This window comes from Fusarium vanettenii, assembly GCF_000151355.1.
Source record: "Fusarium vanettenii 77-13-4 chromosome 5 genomic scaffold NECHAsca_5_chr5_3_0, whole genome shotgun sequence".
NCBI lineage: Eukaryota > Fungi > Ascomycota > Sordariomycetes > Hypocreales > Nectriaceae > Fusarium > Fusarium vanettenii.
The window spans coordinates 2,428,777-2,453,631 of NW_003315878.1; the positions used below are offsets into that span (position 1 = coordinate 2,428,777).

At 51.6% G+C, this 24,855-nt stretch overlaps 9 protein-coding genes across 9 annotated transcripts; 4 read left to right on the top strand and 5 right to left on the bottom strand.

Moving 5' to 3' along the window:
* Positions 1 to 96: 96 nt before the first annotated feature.
* NECHADRAFT_40524 (uncharacterized protein) lies at positions 97 to 4,092 on the bottom strand (the record flags this gene model as incomplete). The annotated part of the gene is made up of 2 exons (XM_003051408.1): positions 97 to 2,304; positions 2,353 to 4,092. 2 exons carry the CDS (start codon positions 4,090 to 4,092, stop codon positions 97 to 99), a joined length of 3,948 nt encoding a protein of 1,315 aa, XP_003051454.1.
* Positions 4,093 to 4,876: 784 nt separating this feature from the next.
* Positions 4,877 to 6,333, top strand: NECHADRAFT_93940 (uncharacterized protein; the record flags this gene model as incomplete). Its single annotated transcript, XM_003050998.1, has 4 exons — positions 4,877 to 5,025; positions 5,083 to 5,435; positions 5,491 to 5,605; positions 5,658 to 6,333. The coding sequence occupies 4 exons, from the start codon at positions 4,877 to 4,879 to the stop codon at positions 6,331 to 6,333; spliced, it is 1,293 nt and encodes a 430-aa protein (XP_003051044.1).
* A 1,050-nt stretch (positions 6,334 to 7,383) lies between these two features.
* NECHADRAFT_93941 (uncharacterized protein) lies at positions 7,384 to 8,928 on the top strand (the record flags this gene model as incomplete). The annotated part of the gene is made up of 1 exon (XM_003050999.1): positions 7,384 to 8,928. One exon carries the CDS (start codon positions 7,384 to 7,386, stop codon positions 8,926 to 8,928), a length of 1,545 nt encoding a protein of 514 aa, XP_003051045.1.
* Positions 8,929 to 9,013: 85 nt separating this feature from the next.
* NECHADRAFT_80914 (uncharacterized protein) lies at positions 9,014 to 10,375 on the bottom strand (the record flags this gene model as incomplete). The annotated part of the gene is made up of 1 exon (XM_003051409.1): positions 9,014 to 10,375. One exon carries the CDS (start codon positions 10,373 to 10,375, stop codon positions 9,014 to 9,016), a length of 1,362 nt encoding a protein of 453 aa, XP_003051455.1.
* Positions 10,376 to 10,752: 377 nt separating this feature from the next.
* Positions 10,753 to 11,972, top strand: NECHADRAFT_100712 (uncharacterized protein; the record flags this gene model as incomplete). The annotated part of the gene is made up of 2 exons (XM_003051000.1): positions 10,753 to 11,239; positions 11,312 to 11,972. The coding sequence occupies 2 exons, from the start codon at positions 10,753 to 10,755 to the stop codon at positions 11,941 to 11,943; spliced, it is 1,119 nt and encodes a 372-aa protein (XP_003051046.1). The 3' UTR covers positions 11,944 to 11,972.
* Positions 11,973 to 13,512: 1,540 nt separating this feature from the next.
* On the top strand, positions 13,513 to 15,941 carry NECHADRAFT_69762 (uncharacterized protein). Its single transcript, XM_003051001.1, has 3 exons — positions 13,513 to 13,601; positions 13,651 to 14,082; positions 14,135 to 15,941. Exons 2-3 carry the CDS (start codon positions 13,906 to 13,908, stop codon positions 15,884 to 15,886), a joined length of 1,929 nt encoding a protein of 642 aa, XP_003051047.1. The 5' UTR covers positions 13,513 to 13,601; positions 13,651 to 13,905; the 3' UTR covers positions 15,887 to 15,941.
* Positions 15,942 to 16,828: 887 nt separating this feature from the next.
* On the bottom strand, positions 16,829 to 18,608 carry NECHADRAFT_41174 (uncharacterized protein; the record flags this gene model as incomplete). The annotated part of the gene is made up of 2 exons (XM_003051410.1): positions 16,829 to 18,402; positions 18,449 to 18,608. The coding sequence occupies 2 exons, from the start codon at positions 18,606 to 18,608 to the stop codon at positions 16,829 to 16,831; spliced, it is 1,734 nt and encodes a 577-aa protein (XP_003051456.1).
* Positions 18,609 to 19,442: 834 nt separating this feature from the next.
* On the bottom strand, positions 19,443 to 21,034 carry NECHADRAFT_93944 (uncharacterized protein; the record flags this gene model as incomplete). Its single annotated transcript, XM_003051411.1, has 2 exons — positions 19,443 to 20,552; positions 20,609 to 21,034. 2 exons carry the CDS (start codon positions 21,032 to 21,034, stop codon positions 19,443 to 19,445), a joined length of 1,536 nt encoding a protein of 511 aa, XP_003051457.1.
* Positions 21,035 to 22,489: 1,455 nt separating this feature from the next.
* NECHADRAFT_80919 (uncharacterized protein) lies at positions 22,490 to 24,535 on the bottom strand (the record flags this gene model as incomplete). Its single annotated transcript, XM_003051412.1, has 2 exons — positions 22,490 to 24,147; positions 24,208 to 24,535. 2 exons carry the CDS (start codon positions 24,533 to 24,535, stop codon positions 22,490 to 22,492), a joined length of 1,986 nt encoding a protein of 661 aa, XP_003051458.1.
* Positions 24,536 to 24,855: the final 320 nt, after the last annotated feature.

Sequence of the window (24,855 nt, forward strand, 5' to 3'; positions counted from 1 at the left end):
CAGAGTGAACAGAGCTCATGTGTTTATTACCCGTCCAAGAAATGGGAATACTTTAGTAATTGAAGATCTTGGTATTCTATCCTTTGAGTATCTATCTCAACTAGTAGTCCTTCTTCTCACCATAACCAACAACCCCCAGGCAAGCAGCCGGTACACAACAACACAAGCCCCCATTCCAACCACGCTAACGAGTGGATGCTCATCGAATTTATATAGCCGTAGAGCTTGCTCGCCAGATGTTATTGGACAAGTGTCGTTGTCAAAGTTGCAGTCGAACGACAAGTCTCGCATCGAGTAGTATGCGACACCACGCACTTGATAGCGTATGGGCGACAGGTAGTTCAGATATTCAAACAGCGGTGGCATGTCCAGGGACAATATGCCAGCCATACTATTAGCCAGGGCCAATATGACGCCCATCAAGTTAATGGCAAACCCGGTGTGCGAAAAGAGCGTGTTGAACATGATGCCTAGACTCTCCCCACACGAAAGCCCACTGAAACAGGCCAAGGATGCAACGAAATAGGTGGCTGCTGTGTGAGGGAGCCCAATAGCGAATACAGCAAGGATGCCGAAAAACAGAGCATTGATGATCTCAAAAGGTAGCTCCACAAGCGTATAGGAGGTTAGGAATGAGTCCAAGCTGTATGCGCCATCACTACTTTCCCGGTAGGCAACATCCCGCTCACTAGGATAGATTGCCACATTGGTGAGCATGCCAATGATGTAGAAGCCGCCTAACTGCTGAAAGAAACCCAGACGCGTTTGTATAGACAGATAGTCGTGGCCAAGATGTGCGAAGAAGAGCGTGAAGATGATGGCCACGCCGCTTGATTGCATGATACGGGCGAGTACCAGCTGAGGCTGTCGACAAGTGTTGGTAATGGCTCGGCGGACCAGGAGTGGAAGTGAGGTATACAGTGGCGTTCTATCGCGGACCGATAAGGCGTCTACAACTGAAGATTCGAGGGGTTGTTGATTCTCAGAGCTTGAGTCGATAAGATCCCGACTTGTCCCCTGGATTCGGTTTTGCCCGTCGTCACTTTCTGCAAGCTCTCGCTGTGCAAGGATGGATCGCTGCTTCCAGAGCTCGGTTAATCTTTGCACCTTATCGCCGCTTTCCACCTTGCCCCCTCTCGAGCGATGCTGAACAAGATCCGTCACGATATCCAGAGCAAAATCGGCAGGGTTGGTTTGTGATGGACAGTCGTGGCCACATTCGCGAAGGTAGTCGACCATATCTTTCGCCGGTCCGCAGTAGGCGGGCGATCCTTCATGGGACAAGAGCAAGAGGTTCCCAAAAAGTCCATACAAGTCTGAGCGAGGCTGGTGAATCGCCATGATGATAGTACGACCTTCCTCTGCGAGACTCTGCAAGAGTTGCACGATAGAGTTGGCCGTGAATGCATCTAGTCCCGAAGTAGGTTCATCCACCAGAAGGACTTGGGGGTCGGTTAGGATCTGGATAGCGAGAGAAACCCGCCGTTTCTCTCCCGCAGATATGCCTCGCAAAGATTCGTTCCCGATGAGGGTATCTGCACAGCCCTTCAGACCCAACTTGAGAAGAATCTCCGCGGCGCGCTGGTGTTTATCTTGGACAGTCATACTCTGCGGGAGGCGAAGCAGGGCTGCGTAGCGAAGACTCTCTCGAACTGTCATGGCAGGAAGGAGTAGTTCATCATCCTGACGAAGATAAGAGCAGATAGATCTGAATGTCAGATCAGAGACTTCTACTCCATCAACTCTCATTGTCCCCGATTGATGATATGTGATGCTTGCCGAGTTGTGAAGCCTTCTTCCTATGGCATTGAGGAGGGAAGACTTCCCACTGCCAGAGGGCCCAATAATGACATTGAGCACACCTGGTTGAAACTCTGCGTTGATGGGCTTGAGTATGATCTTCTCAGTTGGACCAGCTCTGAATCTTTTCAGACTTTTAGTCCTCAATATCAGAGAAAACTCCTCAAGCCGGACTGGGAGACGTCTGGCCTTGGCGATTGGTTGCTGGGCCGTCATTTCCAAGCTTGGAGAAACCTCCCTTTGTGGCACAGGGGCGCGAGCATTCGCAATCGATGTTGGCTTCAGATATTGCAGTCCAAGGATTGAAAATGAGACAAAGAAAATGACAAACGCGCCCATACAAGCTATGGCAATGCCCGTCCAGTTTTGCGGAAAGCCGAGCGACTCGATAACGAAATCACCACTGTAGCGGGTGCACCTTGGATCTGACTGGCCATCTCGGAATGGACATTCATAGACACTGCCTTGAAACTCGTTTCCAACGTAGGCGCTAAAGGTATAAAACTGGGAAGGTCAGAACAGGAAGAAATTCAGCGGGAGAGGTACACACACCATGTAGGTGATCCAACGAGTCCATCGAACATAGACGGGAATGGTTTCGATTTGGACGATCATTCCCGAGGCAAGACTCTGCAGAGTATAAATCAGACTCGCAATAAGACTTGCAGTCGCAAAGTTTCTGCTGACGACCACACATGCCGTTGCACAAGCGACGGCGATGTAGTGATTGAGAAGAGTGATGGCAAAGAAAGTAAAGAACTTGTCGGCCTGACGGTCCAGTCCGGTCATGAAGTAGATCAAAACGGAAAAGATGATGGGAACGGGTAAGTCCTCGGTTAATAGCCTCGCAAGTCTGCGAGAAAAGACAAACGCAACAGGACTGACGCAGCGTTCCGATGTCTCCCGGTCGAATATTGGCATATCGAGAGTCATGCGGTATGTTTCAAAGATGAGTACTAGGTAACCTTGTAGACTTGCAGCAACATATAAGCACCCTTGCCGGGACCGAATGCCAACTTGGTCTCGCCCCAAGTCATAAAACATGTACCCAACCGCGAGGCCCATGATAACGGCCTCGATTATGAATGCCGCCATGCCCAGAGGATCTCGGTATGTGACTCTGATGGTCCGTTTAGTTAAAACACAAAGTTGCTGGAGCTGGGATCTGTGCTGGCCCGTGTTTCGTTGTGAGGGGGATTCAAGTAGAGGGCATCCGGCGCTAACAAGTTGAGGGAAACGACCCTGACTCTCAACCAGCCAGGCTGACTTCAAGGCGCTGATATGAGTTGTGCTTTCTTCCTCTAGTTGAGGGCTTCGGTAGTCGATCGAGGATATGTCGATGACAAAGTCGGCAGGGTTGGTAAACGGGGGCTTGCGGGAGCCCTTGGTCTCGAACCAGGGGAGAGCCTCCGAGATGGGGCCAGAAAAGACGAGTCCTCCGCTGGCCAAGACAAGCAGATTGTCCAGCAGGGACCATATCTCGGATCGGGGCTGATGGATCGTCATGATAATGGTGCGCCCTTTCTGAGCCATGTCCTGGAGTGTGGCTACTAACTGAAAGGCGTTCGCAGCATCAAGGCCAGTGGTAGGCTCATCCAAGAACAAAAGTGATGGGTTTGCGAGAAGCTGGACTCCAATACTGACACGGCGCCTTTCTCCACCTGAGCATCCTCGCTTCCTACTGTTCCCAATCCGAGTGTTGGCGCACTTCTGCAGGCCCAGCTCCTTGATGACATCTTCGACCAATTCACAACGTTTCAGCGCTGTTACGGAGGACGGAAGACGCAAGTCGGCAGCGTATCTCAGGGTCTCTCGTACGGTGAGGGTAGGGAGGAGAACGTCTTGCTGAGTGACATAGGCGTGCCTGACATTGTGAACCCTGTGATGGCCGTTGAAGGTGGTCGTTCCCTGGCTTATACGTGCTTGACTTGCAAGTCTGTCGGATAACGCATCCAAGAGAGTTGTCTTGCCAGATCCACTGGCCCCAATGATTGCTGTCAGTGATCGAGGCTGGAAGTCGGCTGAGATATCTCGAAGAATCTCTTTCGGGGGCTGGCGGTCAGGCCTCGACGTGATCCTTCTCGGTAGCTTAGACCAAACGGTCTCTGTTGTGAGTTCAACGCCAAGATGGCGAACTTGAACGTTAACAGGTTCCACCCTGTTGGAAAAGACGCCTCTGATCGAAACGGTCGGCAGTGGCTTCTGGCCGCTCTCAGCCAAATGAAAGGACTCATCTTTGGGAGTATCAGTGGTCACAGGTTGGCTCCCATCGGGAGCTTGGCCCACGATCATGCTGATCCCCGAGTTGCCCTAGACGTTCAGGACTGTGACAGGATCTGTAGAACACAGGCAGATATTCATCACCTCGCTGCCCCCTAGAACTGACCAAGCCCAGAGAATATTCACCACGTGATGCACCAGTTGTTCTTCAAGCCACTGCTGCCGCTCTTTCCAGCTGGAAGACAACGGTCAGCGCTAACTAAATAGTTTGATCGACTATTCCCACCGGGCTGCCGGCCTAGTCAGACTACGTGCCAGCCACAAAAGGTGACTCTTTCTTTTTCAGCCCTCAATGCGTCGCTATTCGCCCAATATCACCGCAAACAAAGTCAGCTGGATGTGCTGTTCCGTGTCGCGGCGAGCTGAGACTCCATCACCATCTGTGGCTTTGGAAGCGGACCGAATCTTGTCTCGGTGCTTTGCCGAGCTATCCTCGGGGAGCCATTTCAATTGGCCATTGAACGGGGCTGAACCTAAGCGCCCTGGCTCAGGTCGGGAGATCGCTCTTGACCCGTATTGGCGGTGCAAGTCTCAGGGGAGCGGATCCCAAGGCCCACGGAGATATTGACGCTATCAAGCCTAGCCAAGCCTCTTTACATTCCGTGTCGCCCAAGACGTGACTTGTGAACCATGCATGCTTGGGAGCTGGTTGCCAGTCGATGACGCAGCCCATATAAGCCCAGCCATTAAACGTGCGATTACACCCGCCGCAAGAGCAAAACAAGGTTACACGAGGAATCTCACCATGCGACGCGCAGAGGGTAGGCCAAACTCGGCCTCTACAACAACAATCAACATGTCGATAAAGAAGTCGGCACCATCTCTCAGTGGAAGTGTTTGGGGTCGCACTGGGTTTGGCAGGTCCTGGATTCGCTCCTTTGTCGCGGCATCGCCGTGCTTTCTTGCGCCGCTTACCTCGATATGCGTCTTTATCACCCTCGCTCAGTATGACGCGTCATTCTCCCTCTTTGCAGAGGCCGTCATGAAGGAAGGCTTTTGAAGCATCTGCATCCAATACGGCCCGCGACTAACAATTAAGGGAGTATTGGCCATCGTGTGCTGGGTTGGATTACAGGCCCTGCTGTTTCGATACCTCCCAGGCGATACATACAAAGGACAGCTAACCCCCGCTGGATATCTTCTATCTTACCGGATAAATGGCCTGTCTGCTTGGATCATAACTCATGTTTTGTACATTGTTCTTAGCCTGGCTGGCGTATTGGATCCTGGCTTCATACCTCGAAACTGGAGCAGTTTGATTGGGGCTATGAACTTGGCTGGATATGTCATTTCGACGTTTGCCTTTGTGAAGGCATACATAATACCTACTCATCCAGAAGACAGAAAGTTCAGTGGTGCGTTTTCCTATCTGCGATTGCTGGCTCAGCAAATATTAACCTGAAACTTTAGGATCCTCGCTCTATGACTTTTACATGGGCATCGAGCTGAACCCGCGACTTGGCGATAGCTTTGATCTCAAGCTCTTCAGCAATGGTAGACCAGGAATGATCGCCTGGACACTGATGTAAGCCTACATCGGCATAGTTTATCACCATTGCTAATATATGAAACTCTAGTGACTTTTCAAACATGGCATATCAATACCAGACACAACAGTACATTGAGCCTTCTCTGATTCTCATCACGACTCTCCAAACCATATACGTGATTGACTTTTTTGTCAACGAATCTTGGTATCTGCGAACAATCGACATTGCCCACGATCATTACGGCTTTTACCTCGCATGGGGCTGCTTCTGTTTCTTACCAACGACATACACTATCCAAGGGCAATACCTGGGTCTGTACCCGAAATCTGCCTCGGCCCCTTACCTGGCTTTCTTCTTTGCGCTTGGCCTAGCTGGCTATGTGCTATTCCGCTCAGTCAACCACCAGAAGGACAAGCTCCGCCGCTCTGCTGGGCAATGCAACATCTGGGGCAAGCCCGCCGAGTACATAGTAGCGTCATTCAAGACCTCGGACGGTAAACAGCACAAAAGTCTACTTCTGTGCAGTGGTTGGTGGGGATGGTCACGGCACGCCAATTACGTGGGAGACCTGTTTCTCAGCTTCAGCACATGTGCGTTGGTTGGAAGCACTCGAACTGTGGTCTGGGTTTATGCTATATGGATGACCATGCTGCTCATCCATCGCTGTATACGGGATGAGAAGAGGTGTTCGGCTAAGTACGGTGCTGCATGGACGGAATACTGTAAGCGCGTGCCATGGCGATTTATCCCGGGGATCTGGTAATGGAAAATCCAAACGCTTTGAGATGTGGTGCTAGACACGGCCAAGACAAGATAGCATTGAAAACAAGTTCCTTGCCTTGGTGGCCACAAGACAAGCGGCAATAGCAGGCCAAGGGATGCCATTACCGTAGTTACATGGCCTTGCTCTGGCGTACATAAAATGTGAAAACATCAAGATTCGCTGAGTTTATTTTCTGTCTCTGCGGACTCCCTGTCACCACCACCGCACTTGGCTCATTTAACATCGACGTAAGCAAGGATTAGAGAATTTCCTCTTCTCCGCCAAGAAACCATCCAATTGTCTCAAGATTCGATGAATCGAGAGACATTAACGAGTCTCGGCCCCAAAGTGGATTGCGGCAGCATCGATCGAGCAGATTCTTCACCCCATATCAAATACATCACCCCGGGTCTTGTACCCCATATCTTTCGATCCATCGTATAGTAATCCATATGCTTGAACCGAAATGGCCCCTCAGCGGAGCTTCGCTCCCGATCTTGTGGAGCGAAAGACGATCCCCGACGATTTAAGGACGCAGGTGCGAGATTTGTCCCCCTTGCCTGATCGACTCAAGTCTCAGGCCGGACCCAAATAGTATGAAGATGTGTCTCGGTCGGACTGTTGAGGTGGCTGAGACTGTCTCACGCCGTCTCTGCGTCTCTGCACAGGAAGAAGCAAGGTAGCCAATCAGAACGGCTGCGCACTTGTGCCTATCTCTGCGTCCACTCACAGCGCAGCTTATCCTGCTCATCTTGATACGAAAATTGCCTGTGGCTTGGTGTACAGAGCTGTCAGGAAACACAAGCTAGAGTCTTGGCCAAGGAAAAAGAGGCACTTGGTCACATCCCCTGGTCAACTAGTGACGCCGCGCATGTAGTGCACCGAAAGAGACCACGTTCCCTAGTTGCACCGCCTCAACAAAATCATGTCTTGTCACTTGTCCTCTTCTGTAAAGAAATGCGGCAGCCCCTCTTCCTCTCCAGGCGACCTTCATTCCTCAAACCCCCCTCTCTCCGCATACCAGAATCCGTCGACAAGACACATTTCTCCATGGATCGTCATGACCAAGCAGTCGAGGACATTGCGACTGCTGTCCGCCAATTCTTCAAGCTTGGAGAGAAATACCGAGTGTTTCACGGCTCCTCGAACAGTACCCGTCCCCGCCATGGATCCAACCAGAACATTGTTGATATCAGCATGTTATCAAACGTCCTCGCCGTAGACGTCAATCGACAGACTTGCATCGTGGAGCCCAACGTCCCTATGGATCGTCTAGTTGAAGCCACCATTGCGTATGGCCTTGTTCCTCCCGTTGTCATGGAGTTCCCCGGCATCACCGCGGGAGGCGGGTTCTCGGGGACGTCAGGGGAAAGCAGTTCGTTCCGCCACGGCTTCTTCAACGAAACTGTCAACTACGTGGAGATGGTGCTCGGGAATGGTGATATCGTCAAGGCATCGCGGCAGGAAAGGCCAGATCTATTCCACGGCGCTGCCGGCGCTGCAGGGACACTCGGTATCACCACGGCGATGGAGTTGCAGCTTATCGATGCCAAGAGATTCGTCAAGACCACGTACCGCAGAGTTGATACTGTTGCAAAGGCCATTTCAGAGATCAAGAGGGAGTGTGACAACACCGAAATCGATTACCTTGACGGCATTGTCTATTCACAAGATCACGGCGTCATCATCACAGGCGAAGCAACCAACGTCAAGCCTTCAGAATGTCCCGTGCAGACCTTCAGTCATCCCGGAGACCCATGGTTCTATCTTCACCTGCAGGAAAAAACACGAAATCTCTCTCCGTCATCAACCGTGACAGAGTACGTGCCGCTCACCGAGTATCTCTTCCGCTATGATAGAGGCGGCTTCTGGGTTGGTCGCCAGGGCTACACCTACTTCAAGGCGATCCCGTTTAACAGGTTCTTTCGTTGGCTTCTTGACGACTACTCGCATACCCGGACTCTGTATCATGCCCTCCACGCCAGCCGCATTTCCTCACAGTTTGTTGTTCAAGACCTGGCACTACCATATGAAACGGCTGAGACATTCATCAACTGGGTCGACCGCTCACTCGGGATTTGGCCGCTGTGGCTCTGTCCCTTGAAAGGATGCTCGATGCCAACTTTCCATCCGGTTACAAACAGCAAAGTCTCGGATTCGGACAGCATGGAGAAGCAGACCCCTCGCGAGGCTCAAATATCTCAACCAATGCTAAACATTGGTGTCTGGGGCTGGGGCCCTCAGAACTTTGACGAATTCGTCTCGAAAAACCGTGATCTGGAACACAAACTCACGGCTCTTGGTGGCCGCAAGTGGCTATATGCCCACACATATTACCAAGAAGGCGAGTTCTGGAACCTATACGACTATGGGTGGTATCAAGCTCTGAGGGAGAAGTATTCCGCCACAACTTTACCGACGGTATACGACAAGGTAAAGGTCAATGTTCAGGCCAAGGGGGAAAGTACGGAGCAGTGGAGCGAGTCCTGGCTGAGCAAATGGCCGATTGGAGGATTGTATGGCATGGTTCTGGCGACTCTATCTGGGGATATCAATTTGCATCGTCAGGCGAAGTGGAGGTATTGGAGCAAGTAGCCAAACGGGCAGAAATGACAATTCTGTTCAAACTAACAGCATCACGTCTTAAGAGAAGCCTGCATTAGTCTAACCTCCCCCGAGATCATGAACCAGCCAGCCCAACCAACCATTGTGGCAGCGTAGTGGGCTCCTTGCCTTCGTCTACAGGCCATCCTTCAGCCTTCCCCAAGATAAATATGGCAACCATTAGCCCAAGCCATGCAACAGCAATGAAGTTGGCTATTGTGGCTTTCGTAAGCAGCCAGCGAAGAGCGGCGATGCCAACGCGGACCGCAGTGTTTGTTTCCTGGTCGGATAGATCTAACCGCCGGATTATCCCCAATCGCACATCCACGATCCTAGGAAACAGGCAATTTATCATCAGACCCAGGTTGATCAAGATTGCTGTTGCCGCCGCCGGGAACAAAAGCCGGGGCTTCACCTTCCACGCCGCATAGGTGATTACGATCCAAGCAGAAGCTTCGATCAGCCCAAAGAGGCCTGATATCAGCTTGGTCTCTATACCCCAAGCTGGGGTCCCCTGCATCCTTGGCTTGGTATACTGGCTGTCGTTCATATCCTGGGAGTGACAAGACTCGAGCTCGATGTCTGAGTTCAATTCTTGGCTACCCGTTGTGTCTTGAGTGAGGGAAAGGGGACCATCCCCAGGGTCCAAGGTACAAAGAAGTTCGATCGCATTTCCCCAGGGCATCTCAGCAATGGAATGCATAGATGCGCTGAGTGCCATGCTCCAAACTAACATTTCGAACATGCAAAGGCTGCCAGTATATACCAAACCAAGTATGGCAGACGCCGTCAAGAATGACACGGTAGGAACCAGCACAACAAAGGCAACGGCTTGAACGAACAAGAAAAGCACGAGAATAGACCCGGCTATTCTTTCAGGGGTAATTGGCTCTGTGGTTCGAGCGAGTGCGAGTCTGAGATGTAATTCCTCGGTGTCGTGGTTGAGCCAGTCGTCTGATGACTCTGTAGGTGCGAGAGTGGCAGTTTCGTCTTCATCTCCGGCATCCGATGTGCAGACAGACCCCTCGCTGCGTGTCTTTCCATAAAGGTTGAATTTCCTCCACCAAAGGTCGTTGTGTCCTATCCCTTGTCTCAAGAGAAGGACTCCAACGATGGACTGTCGCCAAGAATGCCCCTTAGCCAACGCTTTCCCTACCAACGTGTATGTGGTAAAGCAGTCAGCTAGACCGGAGATTGGCGACAGGCGATAAAGGGTGGAGTGGCCATGATATAGAAGAGATCCAGGGAGCTGGGCAGCGCTTGCGAGGGCTGGCACAAGGACTAGCCAGATAACCAAGGTTGGCGACAGAAGCAGAGGAGGTTCGCAATCGTCAAATTTAGGCGAATCAGCTTCCGGCTCATCCCAACTTGTCTCGTTGAGCCAGCTGGCGTAATAAAAGTTGATGATCCAGGCACTGAATTCGAAAGAGACCTCCATTGCTCATCATGTCGTGGGAACGCCTTCACCAAGAGCATGGGATAAAAGATGTAGGTCAAAATGAACTGAAAGCGCAAGAAGTTGCAACAAGGCTTAATCAAGTCCAATCTTCTGATAAACTCGAGATCGACAAGCGTGTGCCTTGGGGTTCAGCCTGCGGGGCTGTGTACATGCATAGCCTCATTCCACCCACAAGCCGGGCGACTCTGCCTAATTGCGCGATATCATTGCCCAAAAAGTATAATACTATTCCACGTAAATATATTGTGGTTTAGAACCATTGCAGCGTCCATTCGAGGCTATTTCTCGCGATCTTCTTGGTACCGTCAAACCATGAACCCTAGCCCAAAAGCACCACATCATCCGGCAGATGCACAATGAACACAAGCCCGGGTTTTATGTTCTTCTTCCTACTCGCCACTTTCACTACCGTTACTGCTAGCCTAGCTTCGGAGACTACGAGTGGCATCTCTCTCGAACCGACATCCACCTTGGAAGCTTCAAATGCGACTCCGGCCCCGACTCCCGACGTCACCGAGAAATGCGACGATCAATATGCCTCTATTCGGGCCATTCGAATGATCCTAGTTCTCGCCGTTGTATCAGCCCTTCACATGCCTGGGTCTTTAGTCTACCAGAAGCGGTCCCGGTTCTACAGACTTGCACCGGAAATTGGCCTGGTCGACCTCATCCCGACTCTCATTGCAGCCGCTCAAAGCACCATGATACATAAAAGGTCCCTGAGAGAAGCAGTTACGGCGACACTAATTTGTCGTTACTACACTTCCAAGGAGGAACCATGGTGGGAGAAGCCTGAATACAGGGACAATGACGGGACTGGCCCAACAAGCACACCTGGTGGCAGTGAGTCTTTGCAAGAGGCTCTAGATCACTTGCAAACCTTTGGACCAGCTCGAACTCTTTACCTCACACTAGCTATTATAACATTTACGGAAGCCTTCACGACCAAAACACCACTGGACCTTACGCTGCTAGTAGTATTATACGCGATTCCCCTCTTCGCGTTCGAGCTCATCTCTCTAGCGGCACTGCGCTTGAATCCTCCGCATTCGATCTTGGAAAGAAGCCAGGAAATAATGTCCTACGCCAGGTTGATTGATGAGATTCAACAACCGATACCCGCCGTGGACCAGGGACTTGTCAGACAGCGACTCTTTCGCACCAGCCATGTCGTGTTTTTCGTCGTACTAGGAATACCTGCAGCCCTCAGCTTGTTTTATCCCTTTTCCGTCCCCGGATTCATATTCCTGACGTTTTCCGAGTGGCACAGCGCCAATGGAAAATGGTACATTTCATGGCTGACTTGGGTGGGATGGTTGGTATGCCTGGTTGCTGGCATTCTCTCACTTTGGATCGTTGGTTGGCTGCCGGCGTGGATCATGGCAAGGCCTTTCCCAGGATTTTGTACGCGATATTGCGAGCAGCGAGACCGTCTTTTGGATTCTTTGCTGGACCCTGTTTTTAGTGATAGGCCTTCACATGTTTTTCTTGCTGACGTTTACACGGTACTCAAGATTATTGTCATAGTGAGGCGCTTTGCTCTCTAGTGTATAGTTTATATAGTATTTTAATGCTATGTCCTTAAGTTCCTATTATTGTTAATATTTTTTTGGGAGTTCTTTGTTTAACAGCGATTTGCATAATCTCAAGATCATCCCATCACTCGCAACTTCTCCCCACAAGTAATGCTAGTTGACTCATGGTTAGATGACCTGCAATAGCTTTCCATATTTATATTTGATAAAGTAGTTCATACCCCAGACCTGTATCCTATGAACAAGCATTCTTTATAACGGTACATAGATGGTGATGCCTCTATTTCCTCCCCTGGTATGGAGTAAGTGACCTACCATTAAGCTTAATCTACAGCGGCGGCACGAAACATTGGCACGTCGGCAAATCTACAAATGTTACTCGTCACCGTTGCTAGTGAGCCCCATACACGCTCTTGGCTCGTCGCTTTTCTTAACAGCATGTGGAGCATCCAACTCAACCATAACTTCGATAAACTGTTCAGAGGGTAATCGTACCCGCCAGGTACAGGGTGAGGGGAGGAATGCCGCAGAAACGCCCTTGTTGCTCATCTCTGTTAGCGCTTGGCAGACAGGGCTAGCCTCTTGGGGTAGCGTCCGTGCTGTCGCGTCGATCATTCATTGCTTCTTTTCAATTCCAAACGTCATTACCAAGACGAAGCTTACCGACTCTGGCAGCATGCGCCGCTTGCCAATCAATTGCCAAGCGCATTATCATCAAGGAGTCTTTTGAGTACGGTAGGCCAAGGGAGTCCAAGAAATGAGCCAAGTGTGTTTTTTCCTGCTGCTGTTGGCTTAACTGGATGACCCCTTGCCGCCACAAAGGTGCCGTCGTACTCTAAACCAATCACTTTCTCCTTGCTGCGCCTCCAGAGTCCAGACCAAGGAACAAATTGTCTGAGACGCGCAACCTACGACGCCCCGCATCACCCGACGGTTCTCGGCTCGAGATTGCCGGGTGGTCGGGCTAGAGGAGACGCAGCGACACGGGGTCCAATACGATGTTGGCTGTCCATCGAAGGATTCATCCTCCATGCGCCCTTTTCCCAGCCAGCAACGACCACGTGCTAAGGACTCCGTATACGAGTAGTACATAGATTACCGAGTGCTCCTTCAATGGGATACGAGTTTGTGTGACATTAGGCTGCCTCGGTTTTTTATGCATGTTGGTTCTTGGCCTGTTGGCCTGCTGCCAAATAATTGGTACCAAGAAGACTGGGCATCTGAAAACCATGCAATTTCAATGAGGCTGTGCTATTCGCTCAAACATGAGCCTGATTTCCATGCATCTGTGTTTTTCTTACTTGCATTCATTCTCTCTCGCGTTGATGGAGTAGCCTCGTCGACCACCCCCCGTCACAAAAATGCGCACAACAGTCCTCAGAGTCGTTGACCCTCTTGTTGCATTATCGGCCGCTGCTGTGGCTTCTTCGATATTAAAGGAGCATCTATCCTCGCGACGTCCAGAGCTCTTTTCCGAGCTTCTTTGCTGGGCGACGCTCCCAGTTCTGATCAAGCACTCCCAACGCACACCCCCTTCAAAAGTCTCCGCATCCACTCCTTTTGGTGACCTGGGAGCTCAGACGGCTTCATCAGGTCTACAATGGATTGTTGCTGCTGGAATAGCAGGCGCTTCTTTTTACAGGGCCGAGTGTAGTTCCCTCGCCCTTTTTGTAAGAGGGACCCTGCGCAATCATGTTTCCACTCACTGACAATTTGTAGCCGGCCCTAACGCCACTGCTTTTCATAATCCAGAGGCATCTTGGACACAAGCCTCCCGTCTTGCCAGCCACCGATGCTTATCCCCTCTCTCCTCTGGTCTATTCAGGATGGGGAGTGACTCTAGTGGCTTCTGTTGCCGCACTCTCCTTATCGAATGGTGACCTCTTCAAGTCATTGTTGTCCAGCATTCTCGTAGTCGCCCTTCTCATTGTCTACGGCGCTCTTACAGCTAGACCTAAAGATGGCCCTTACCAGATGCCGGTCGTAGACATTGAAGCATCTATAACTGGAGTTTCGATACGGGTGGTGGCTCTCCTGGTGGTGGGCCTGGGGATCCAATCCATTGCATTGGGTCTTCTTACAAGTTCTGTTTTCTACGTCCTTCTCTTGGGATTTTCCAAAGCTTCATCATGGTTCTTTATGATTCAGCTTGTTAGTAATGCCCCGTTGTCAAGTACTAGTAACATCTTACTGACACCTCCAGACCCGAAACACCTCGTGGTTGATGGCCACCACGATAGGGACTTTTGCCATCGCAGCCACGAGCAATCCTTTCCGAGAATCATCGGAGATACGAGCTCTATGCCATGTCATGGTGTCATTATTTGCGCTCTGCCAAACCATTCACTTGGTTCCGGGCCAGCCCAAGGGAAAATCAATTCTCTGGGGCTTTTTTCTCCTCTCTCTTCTTCCATATCTTTCCAATATCTGGGCGATTCGAAATGCACAACCCTCTTCACTGAATAGCTCTATGGCAATGCCGGTGCACCCAGTTGAAGCGTTGGTTCGTCACGCAACGGGCAACTTCGAACAGCTTCTCCGAAACCAGTCGAAAAGCTATGAAGCCGCTAGCGACGAATATCGACGACGATACCACCAAGAGCCGCCGCCAGGTTTCGATGCCTGGTTCAGGTTTGCAGAGTCAAATCAATCGCCGATTATTGATGAATATGACATGATTTACGACATTGTTTCGCCTTTTTGGAAACTGAGTGGCCAGGAGGTGCTCAATGTGATGGCAAAGATGAAGGGAACACCACGCAGCGAGGTTTGGCTCTGCGACTTTTCAGGAAAGGAAGCCAAAACCAAGTGCCAGCACCCTTACCGGACTTTTGATAGACACTACAGTCTTCTTTTCGACACCCTCTTGGGCGAGCTTCCCGGAGAGCTTCCAGACGTCAAGTTTCTCATCAACCACTTTGACGAACCAAGGGTTCTTATTCCCCCCAACCCAACAGCAAAGTTTAGTTCGATCGACATGTCCAAGAGGTCAACTTGGGAAAGGCTCAGCTTCCCTTGTGTCTATTCACAGAGAAAAGCCGGCAGTTCTTACCCTGAGCCTGCGGTAGAAACATTCAACATGCCGTTTGTCAAAAACCATTTCTCGGCGAAGGACTTGTGTCAACACCCCGAGTACGAAAATATGCACGGCTTTCTCATGAGTCCGAAAACCTTTCACCTCGTCGAAGGATTGGTGCCGATACTGTCGACAGGTGCTCCTTCAACAATGGGCGACATTCTCTTCCCAAGTCCAGCATACATCGAAAAAGAGTTCCAATACGACGTCTTGACCGATGTAAAATGGGAGAGTAAATGGAACAACTTGTACTGGGCTGGCTCAACAACAGGTGGATTTGTCCTCGATGACGAATGGCGACACCACCAACGACAGAGATTTGTGGCCTTGGCTCAGAACCTGGAACGGAAGCCACACTCTTATCTAAGACAAAAGAACGGCATGCTTGGACATGTATACTCGACTTTCCTCAACAGTCGGTTATTTGATGTTGCCTTCACTAGGATCTTCCAATGTGAAAGACAATACTGCAGAGATCAGAGCACCTACTTCAAGACTAAATCTTGGGCAGACAAGGACGAGGCACTTCGATCACGGCTCGTGTTCGACACGGACGGAAACGGAATAAGCGGGCGTTACTACAAGCTTCTGGCATCAAACTCAGTACCGTTAAAGCAGACCATATTTCGAGAATGGCACGACGAGCGATTGATGCCCTGGGTTCACTACGTGCCCGTCAGCCAAAGTCTCGAGGAGCTTCCCGAGCTTGTCTCCTACCTCACTTCAACTGAAGAGGGACAAAAAACAGCTAAGACTATTGCGGAACAGGGAAGAGACTGGTTTTCAAGATCTCTGAGGCAGGTCGATATGACCGTCTATACCTACAGGCTACTATTGGAACTGGCTAGGTTGCAGGATCCGAAAAGATTAGCGAGTTAAAAGGTGTAAAGACATTGGATAAAAGAATTACGTATAGGATCTGCATTTAATTGAGCGATTACATGACATGCACCCAACTATGCCTCTAGAAGGTCTGAAAATCGTGCGCCGCATTTGCCAATCTTTCCTCGACCCGATCTACCGCTTCCCATATTCGCACTCAGGTATGTCTCCCCCCCGTTTCTTGCTCATGTCTTTTCGATTATATCCCGCATTATATCAAACGACCGATACGTCTCAATCCACGAGGCCAAGCTATAGAAAGTAACCAGACAGGCCTCCTCCTCTGACTTGGGCGAGTACGAGATGGGTCTCGAGGCGGCAGCGGAGTAGGGATCATCCAGCATCAATCTCCAGAAATGAGGGTTGTACCTGTTGACAGATTTGTACAAGTCTGTGATTTGAGTCTTGGTCGTTTCAATGCGGCGGGCCATCTCTTCGGCCCCAGCCCTGTGCATTTCGGGGCGGGATCGGACTATACTCCCCGCCGATTCTTCACGGATGAATTCTATGATCTCCTCGGGGACCGAGCCTTCGAAGGCCACGGTAGCGTTGAGGGCACCCTGTGCAAAGTGCGGACCAAACCATGTTGCCGGGCTACAGTTTGCGTTGCGTTTGATATGGAGGAGTTTCTGGATTGCCGAAAAGATTGCGTAGACGCCTTGCCATGACGCAAGCAGCTCAGTAGAGGCTGCCCTCAAAGCGAGCATGAAAATTTGAGTACATATGTTGGGTGACAAGCGAACGATGACACCGTAAACAGTCCCTATCACTGTAATCTTGGAGGTGCACTTTATTCTCGGCGGATCACTGGAGGTTCGCGAAAGGATGATCAAAGATACCTACTCCTGTTAACTGGACGAGGTATAACTATGTCGGTGATAAAAACTTAAACACTAGACGGACTAACTCCTAACATTGCTCTCGGTCTCTCCTATCTTCTCACTCGAGACCATCCCATAGCCGAATCGTCTCAAACACGCTCTCCGCACCGCCACCGCCCTCGACAAACCAGCTGAGCCCCCCACACGTCTCATCTACACAGACTGTCGTGCTCAGCGCGAACCGATCATTCGCAAAGATTTCCAGCGTATCTCCATCTCGGAAGATGCGTAGCCTGAGCGGCTCCAGCGTCTCGCGCCCCTCATCGCGGGTGTAGAAGAGTGTGAACGCCCCCGATTGAGTATCTTTTCGAATGTCAGGTTCGTGGTTCGACGCGCTCCTGTCCACCACAATTCTCTCCTCTTGCGTGTCAAAGGAGATGCTAGCCCGCAGCGAGGTATCAGTGTTGTGACAGATGTGGAAGCCTACGAGCCGGGGGTGCGGGGCGTGTAAGTTGATGAGGGCTTCCAGCTCCCAGCTCGTCGAGCGAGTGTGATGTTTCAAGATACCTGAAGTATCAGAACTGCCAATGGCTGACCACTCGTCTGGTCGAGAGGGCCGGAGGAGGTACAGGTCGTCGAGCGGCCGGATGCCGAGCGTCTGTATGGTGTTGGCCCCCGAGGCGTCGGGGATCGCTTTGATAGAGCGGATCTCATTCAACGACGACTTTAAGCCCCTGGCCACGTTTGTTGCGGTGTACAAGAAGAGCTCCCTGGGAAGCGACAGGTATCCCGTCCAGCCCTTAGCCTCACGCCGAGCCAGCGTGAGCTCTTCCTCCTTGATCCATCCGAACGCGATCCTCTTCTTTGTGACGGGATGCTCATACGAGTTTGGCGCGTACAAGGTTCCGTGATCCAGGATCCCGTCAAAGTCATGCCTTAACCTCGGGCCTTCTGCAGTCTGCTCGAGAGAGCCAGCGAGCCAGAGGCACCACGCGAAAAGCTCATCAGGCTTTCTCTCCTTATCGCTGCGCTTGTGACCTCCCTCCGTCCCCATAAGGAGAAAGTCGCGCTCTTCAGTGTCGCCTCGCAAGGTCATGTAGTTAACACACTCCCAGTTGACGCCAAAGTCGCCTGTCCAAGGCCCGGGGACACGGAAGCCAGGGGCAAGATCAACTAGGGGTCCCATGTATTTCCACTCGGCAAGGTCGGTCGGGGAGACGGCGTAGATGAAGATGGTTGGGGTCTTGCCGGCAATCCCGCCTGAAAGAATCCCATAGAGGCTCTTCTCGCCTTGAATCTCATCAAGAGCAGGCCAAGTCGCAAGGAACGGGTCCCTGAAGCCTGTCACCCTGAGGCCTTCCGGCTCATTCTTAACGATGGGGTTTAGGTCGCTCTTCCTCCACGTCTTTCCGTTGTCCGTAGACGTCGCCAACGATACGCCTTCGGAGCCACGGACATGCTCACGGGTCCAGTGAATGTCGAGGCATGTGATGGATGAGTAGATAACCGTGAGCTGGTCCTTCTCGCCTTTAGGCCCAGTTGGCCATAGACAACCTGTCCAGATGCCCTTGTTATCATATGGCTCACTGGGTTGGAGTGTTGGGTTGGCTGTGCTGTGCTTCCAACGTAGGCCGTCAGGGCTAGTGGCATGACCCCAGCAGATGTGGCCCCATTCACAAGACCGAGGGTTCCCTAACGGTGTTAGAGTATATATATAGAGAGAAACATTTTCTCTTACATTGATAGAAGATGTGATATGTGCCTGTCGTTGGATCAAAGGCTGGAGCGCAGGGGTCGTTCATCCATCCCTGCGGGGCCTTGAGGTGATACTCTGGTCGAGGATGGAAGCCCTGCGACTTCCGTGTCGGCGCGGCGGTATATGTCGTAGTGACAGTCATTGCAAACGAGACATGTAAAGTAAGGGAATGGGTAGGATAGAGAAATGCCTGGGCAAGTTCACTGCTGGACAAGACGAGTACTTAAACCAGTGTTGGCCAAGGCTCCCTCATTCAGAACGGTGGGGATGTGCGGGGGCACAACTGGAGGGGAGCCGATAAACAAGAGTACTTCTCCGTCTGTACCGATACGGGCTTTTGATATGATCCATTGATCCCATGACGGGGCCGTCGATGCCGATCAAGTCACGTTGTCGGTCCGACAATGCTTCCCAAACTTGTATCACACCCTCCTTAGGCGTTTGGCGAGAGGTCCTGTCCTATCCTAGCACCAGCTTTCAAATGCCCAAGACAGACAAGCTTCTTCTTTGCTCAGAACCCGCCTACCCTGCTCGCGAGCCAGATCCTCCCGCAGGAATCATACGATATCCTTTTGAGGCTACAGTCCGAGTCCCGGTAATAGCTACTAGTCCGATAGATCGCTTCGACGATGCTAAGCGCGCCATCCTACGCCTTGTCTCTCGTGACTCGGGGTCTGCCGGTATAAACTACGAATGTTATTCATGACCTACATCGCATTAAGGTCACCTCGGTTAGCTACAAGCCTAAAGTATCTGCTGAAACGCACTTCTGGGCTACTCGGTGCAGCTCTACGAGTGAACTGACCTCATCTCCGACTGCTCGTCACTCGATTTAATCGTCCAGAAATCCTTGCGTCGTCATTCTAGAAGATTACTATATCTTAATGAGAGTAGACTTAACTAGCAACGAAAGTTATATTACACAGAAATCCCCAGTTTCTAAGGCAACCCCCGAACTCTCGTGTCAGAAGACCAGTTACTCAACCCCCAGCTTCTCATTCTGACTCTGCTCAAAGATGGTCACCTCCGTCTTGGCAAAGTCCCTTGTGCTGACGCGTCTCTCAAAGAGAGTATCCAGCTCCGAGATCGCTCGCCCCTTTGTTTCTGGCAGGCGGAAAAAGGTCCAGACGAGAACTACAGCGCAAGGGCCCGCCCAGATGAACCCTCCCTTGCCACGGAGATTCCATGCCCCTGGGTTGAGGATAGGCGCATTCAGAAAATTGGCCCCGATGCTGATGACATTGTACGTGTTGCGGGCCAGGACCGCAGTCTTGATGCGCAGGCGTGTGCTCGGAATCTCTGCTACGAGGCAGTAGCAGACTGGGCCAACGGTGAGATCGTACGTGACGACAAAGACCATCATCAAGGCGCCTGAAGCCCAGCCAATGGCATCCATGCGGGCTGGGATGCCCATGAAGCCCACAGCCAGAAGGACAGTGAGCATAACGCTGAGACCGACGAGATACAGTCTTCGGCGCCCCACGTGAGGGAGGAGAAACCAGGCGCCTATGGTGCCGGCCAGCGCAAGGGCTTGGGTGCCAATGCCAAAGTCGAATGACCTGGCTGGATCAAAGCCGGCCTGCTGGAGAAAGTAAATGACATTGCCACCGAACCAGATGCCGCATAGAACTTGAGCAGCCCAGACCATGCAAGCGATTTCAGTGCGGCGGAGGTTTGTGCCCCTGAAGCAGTCCAAGTACGAGACGCCCTCGACCGACTCCTTCTCCATTTGGTCTGTGTATACAAGCATTGCCACTGTGTTGTTGATCTCGTCCTCGGATCGTCCGCTGGCCAGCCGCCTCAGAGATTTCCTAGCATCGTCGAGGCGGCCCTTGCGTACGAGCCAGGTGGGACTCTCAGGGGCAAGTAGAACGCCAATGATGATGGGAGGTGGGAACGCCCACTGGATGGCATATGGAATACGCCACGCCCAGTTATCGTGGCGGTCAATGAGCCCACGCAGCACACCTGAGCTGAGGAGCTGGCCCATTACCCAGCACATGTTGACGTATGTTGTGAGGACCGGCCGCAGTGGAATGGGGGTCACATCGGCCGCATAAGTGGTCGTCAATGTCTGGAAAGCTCCCTGTTTTTGTGAAAGTCAGGTCGATATCTCTGTGCAAAAGAGGCGTATGATCATACCCATGGAACGCCACACAAAACGCCAGCAATAAAAAGCATGGCAATATGCGAGGCAAAGAAAAAGATGAAGATGAAGCCGATAAGCAGGAAAAGGGATCCCAAGATTGTCTTCTTGTAGCCGTATCTCTCAGCGATAACGCCAGCAGCCATCAGTCCCAGAATCTGGCCAACTTGGACGCCAGTCTTGAGACCCGACATCCACGACGCGGTGATTTGATAGTCCCCGTTGTCAAGACGTTCGCCGAATCTCTCTCGGAACTGCGGAAGGGAGAAGAAGGCATCCACTAAAGCAGTGTCGTAGCCTTCCATGATAAGGCAAAGCGATACGATCATGCTGAAGGCGATGGCCTTTGGGTAAGCTCTGATGGCTTCCCTGATGGACATATCCTTCTCATGCAAGGCCGCCTCTTCGGCCGCCCTGAGCATGTCGTCAACTGGGGACAGGCCAACGGTGACGCCTGGATTTGCAGGGTGATTCTGGGCGGCGTTGTCGCCCTCATGGTGATGGGACTTTTCTTTGGACTCGTCCATGACGGGGATGAATGAAGTACTTTGAGCCAAGAAGGATGAATTGAATTCTAGTGTGGGTGATTGAGTGATGATGGTTTCCTCCAACACTTGATCTCGTCCTCAAGTTTCCCTTTTATAACAACAGTCTCACGAACTTGTGTAAAGCGCCTAGACTCTCTCTCTCTCGCTCCGCAGCGACCCCGGATCGGCAAGTGTGGAGGTAAACGTGGAGTGATCCCATCTGGGGTCTATATCGGGCCGACAATGGAGATTCTCGACTCGTTTTCTTGTCGAGTCTGATGATAGTACCAGCGAAGGGGTCCAGGTCGTAGCACCATGCAGGAAGTTGTGAGAAGCAGGCTTGGTCAAAAGAATTATCGGACCGACAAGTGTCTCCCTCTTCAATCTACTCTTTTGTGGCCAGGGTAGGCTTCGGAGTCAGGGGACGGAGTAGTATACCTCTCTTCTTTGTCCCTGAAAATGAGGGCATCGCCAAATGCCGTGGTTTAAAACCCGCACAGCCGAGCCCCTTGAGCGGGACTGCTCTAGCCAACCAGAGCACGTTTCAGCTCAACAGCTGGCATCTAGCGTCAAAGGTTAATTCGGGCAGTGGGGAATAGTCTCGTGTCAAAACTACGCCCCATGGGGATTATAGCGAATAGTTTAAGCGAGTGGTCCCCGTTGACGAAGTCGATGGGTAATTCCGGCAGTAGGGTTATTCTAGGCGTGTTAGCGGTTTACTATTCCGCGGTTTGACAAGAGTGACTACTCGTTTTTTGGAATGGCTCCTTTAATTAAGCTATGGGCTAACCTGCTTCACTTGACACATCACATTGAAGTGTCACAAGACCCATTTTCGGCTTTGATCGGAGCGTCCTGGGATCGTACCAATACGTGGACCGCCCTATTGCGAGCACGCGAGCAATTGTACCAGGAGAGAAGTATTGGTTCCCTGTCCTGACCGAGGCCTGGATCGGATACGAATCGTCCTCCGATAGACATTTTGAGGACAGAGACGGCTCAACCTTGCGCTCAACGACCATCCGACCAACGGCTACATGCATTCAAAGATGAATACAAGGAGGTGGTGGAAGTTCCAGGCCACGATACTAACGCCAGATGCCCATTTCGTTCAGCCCAGACGATCTCATGACTACCTATCTTGGCCTTCTTCATCGAGGCCTTGAGAAGAACGGGTGTGACTTTGGGTGGATCGACTGGCAACAAGGCCAACACTCTCGTAACGGCATCGATCCCTTGTGGCGATAACCTATGCTGCCCCATTTCAATATTGACAGGAATAAGAACGGAAATCCAATCAAGCCGTCACGTTTAGACCCTTTCTCCCAAGACTAGCCGTTCATGCCTGTATCATATGATCTTGAACGTCGTAGCGTCTCCCCGAAAGACCTCCTTTGTCCACTCAACCGCTCCAGCCTCATTCGCTTGCTCCCACATCTCATCCGACATCTCTTCCACACTCTCATCTGAAACCGACTCGACGTGACTGACCCAACCACCACTCCACCATGAACGACGCCGCCTCGTGATACGATACCCTGGGATATACCCGACCCTTCGAAATTGCTTGCTCGTGTCAGCTGACAGTCCTGCAACCAGCAGCAAACCAAAGGGACCATTGCCATCTGCGCCACAGACCAAGAAGTATGGGTGTGCAAACTTCTTTCCGAGGCCGTGGACATCCCAAAGAACCGCCAGCTCATCATCTGGGCCCAGGAATACCCTTGGATTTCCCCACACGCTGTCGGACAATTCCACCTCGACGAGATGACCCCTTACAAGCAACGTGGGAGGGTTTCCTTCGCCTGTAACGACATCCAAGATGGCCAGATCAGAGTCTTTAGCTAATCGCTTGGTATCGTAGGCAGCTTCTCCTGTGAGCGATGCCCATGACCACGTTGGTGCACCTCCATTCACAATCCTATTACTGGGTCTTCCAGATCGAGGTATGTGCCACATGAGGTCAGCCTTGATGCTGTTTCGCCACAGGCCAAAAACGTATTCGTCATCGCTTCTCAGCTTACCAGCCGCGGTCGCCAGTCCTTCGATGGCAGGCAGTCTGTCTGTTGAGAAGGTGAGACTAAGCTGCGTGTATGCCGGCACAATGTCCGATCTCCAGCTGGCCTGAACCTTGGAGACATCGATGCTCTGGGGATACAGGAAATGCTTGATGACGCTGGTGGTGCGAAGTGTCCGTAGAGAAGTTGCTGAGCATTCGCATTCACAGACAGACCTGCACTCCCAAGCCATCTCGTTACTTGAGAAGTGCAGGGTGCGCGGTGAGAGTAGCCGTTCTTGAAACACCCAGCCTCTGGTCGACAAATGGCTCCGACCTTTGCCACCTTTAGTAGTCCAGGCGTGGAATGGGAGCTCCTCTGCCAGGAATCCCCGTGATCGTATATGAAGGACGCCTTCCTCCAGGTCCTGTGTTTTGAATGGGACATTAAATCTCGGTGTGACATTGCGTGATGGAGGATCGAGGAAACCAGACGTGCTGTCAGGCGCGGCATCTGCAAATATGGTGACGTAGGCGTTGGCATAGACTTGGGCCATTCTGGAAGCCTCTTGTTGCCAGTCCTCGGCAGAGTCCTGAATGATGCAGAGCGAATCTATCCAAAGGTAAGGAATTTCAAGTACTCGAGCTACCTTGATGGCGTCGAGAAAAGTCTTTGGAAGATCGGCTGGCAGGGAAGTGGTGTAGTCCTCAACATTGGAGGTAGTAGTCTTGGTCGGTGTGCTTCCTCCCCAGCAGTGACTGAGAGCTGCGTAGTATGCTTGTTGGTCAGGTTCAGCTATCACTAGCCGGGGCTGGACTTGATCATTCCCAACTGCTATGACACGTGTTGGAAGCACCGGAACAGTAGCCTTGGTGCAGTTTGCGTGTTTTCCTTCTGCGTTCACGCACATGTCGAGCCACTCGCGGGCCAATGCCACACAGCTTGGAGACAGGCCATATTCCGGGATCTGAAAACCTCGGCCAATTAGATCCCACGGGGCCAGGACCTCGCCTATAGAATCGGTCATTGGTTATCGCGTTGGAACAATCGAATGCAGCGTAGGTCTCTTACCTTCTAAGGTGTACAGCTGGAGAACCTTTTCTGTGACTCCATATGCAACAGGATCAGGGTAAAGATGCACGACCATGGGTCCAGGGTGCTTTGGTGGCTTGTGTTCGATGAGTATGGATTCGTACAGAACATGAGGCTTGGACGTTTCCTGCTTCAGAGCCGCCGACACAGCTTTCCACAAAAGCGCGCAAGCAGCACAAGCACCAGTCTTGAGTGCAGATTCTTGAAGGTCGGAAAGCGCGAGTTTCAAGCCTTCATTCATGTATTCATCTCCGAGGGCTAGTGAATGGCAGGTCGCGCAAGGGGTTGCGGCTGATAGCCCTGCCATTTTGTTAGGGATCGTGTTGATGTGGGAGACGCGTTATGTGTTGATGGATGTTCTCTGTTACTCGTAACCTGTCGCACAGCTCATCCCAGGATGAGGATTAAGTAAGTAAAAGGGCTAGAACCGCCTGGCTTACTCCCTGGTTTCTCGCGTTGAGTATCGTTCTGGTGTTGAAGTTTCCAAGCGAAGCGGGGTTCAAACTGAACCTCCGAAGCATCAGGAGCCCCCTGACGTCCTCTCATAAGCCAATCATAGCGGGTGAGGAACTCCACAAATACCAGCCCTGATTACAATCCTTGAACCTCGTTGTCTTGCAGTCGCAC

Coding starts and splice junctions, on each gene's coding strand:
- NECHADRAFT_69762 (XM_003051001.1), top strand. CDS start 13,906: ATGCCGGTCGTAGACATTGAAGCATCTATAACTGGAGTTTCGATACGG. Junction 14,083..14,134: donor GGTTCTTTATGATTCAGCTT/GTTAGTAATGCC, acceptor TGACACCTCCAG/ACCCGAAACACCTCGTGGTT.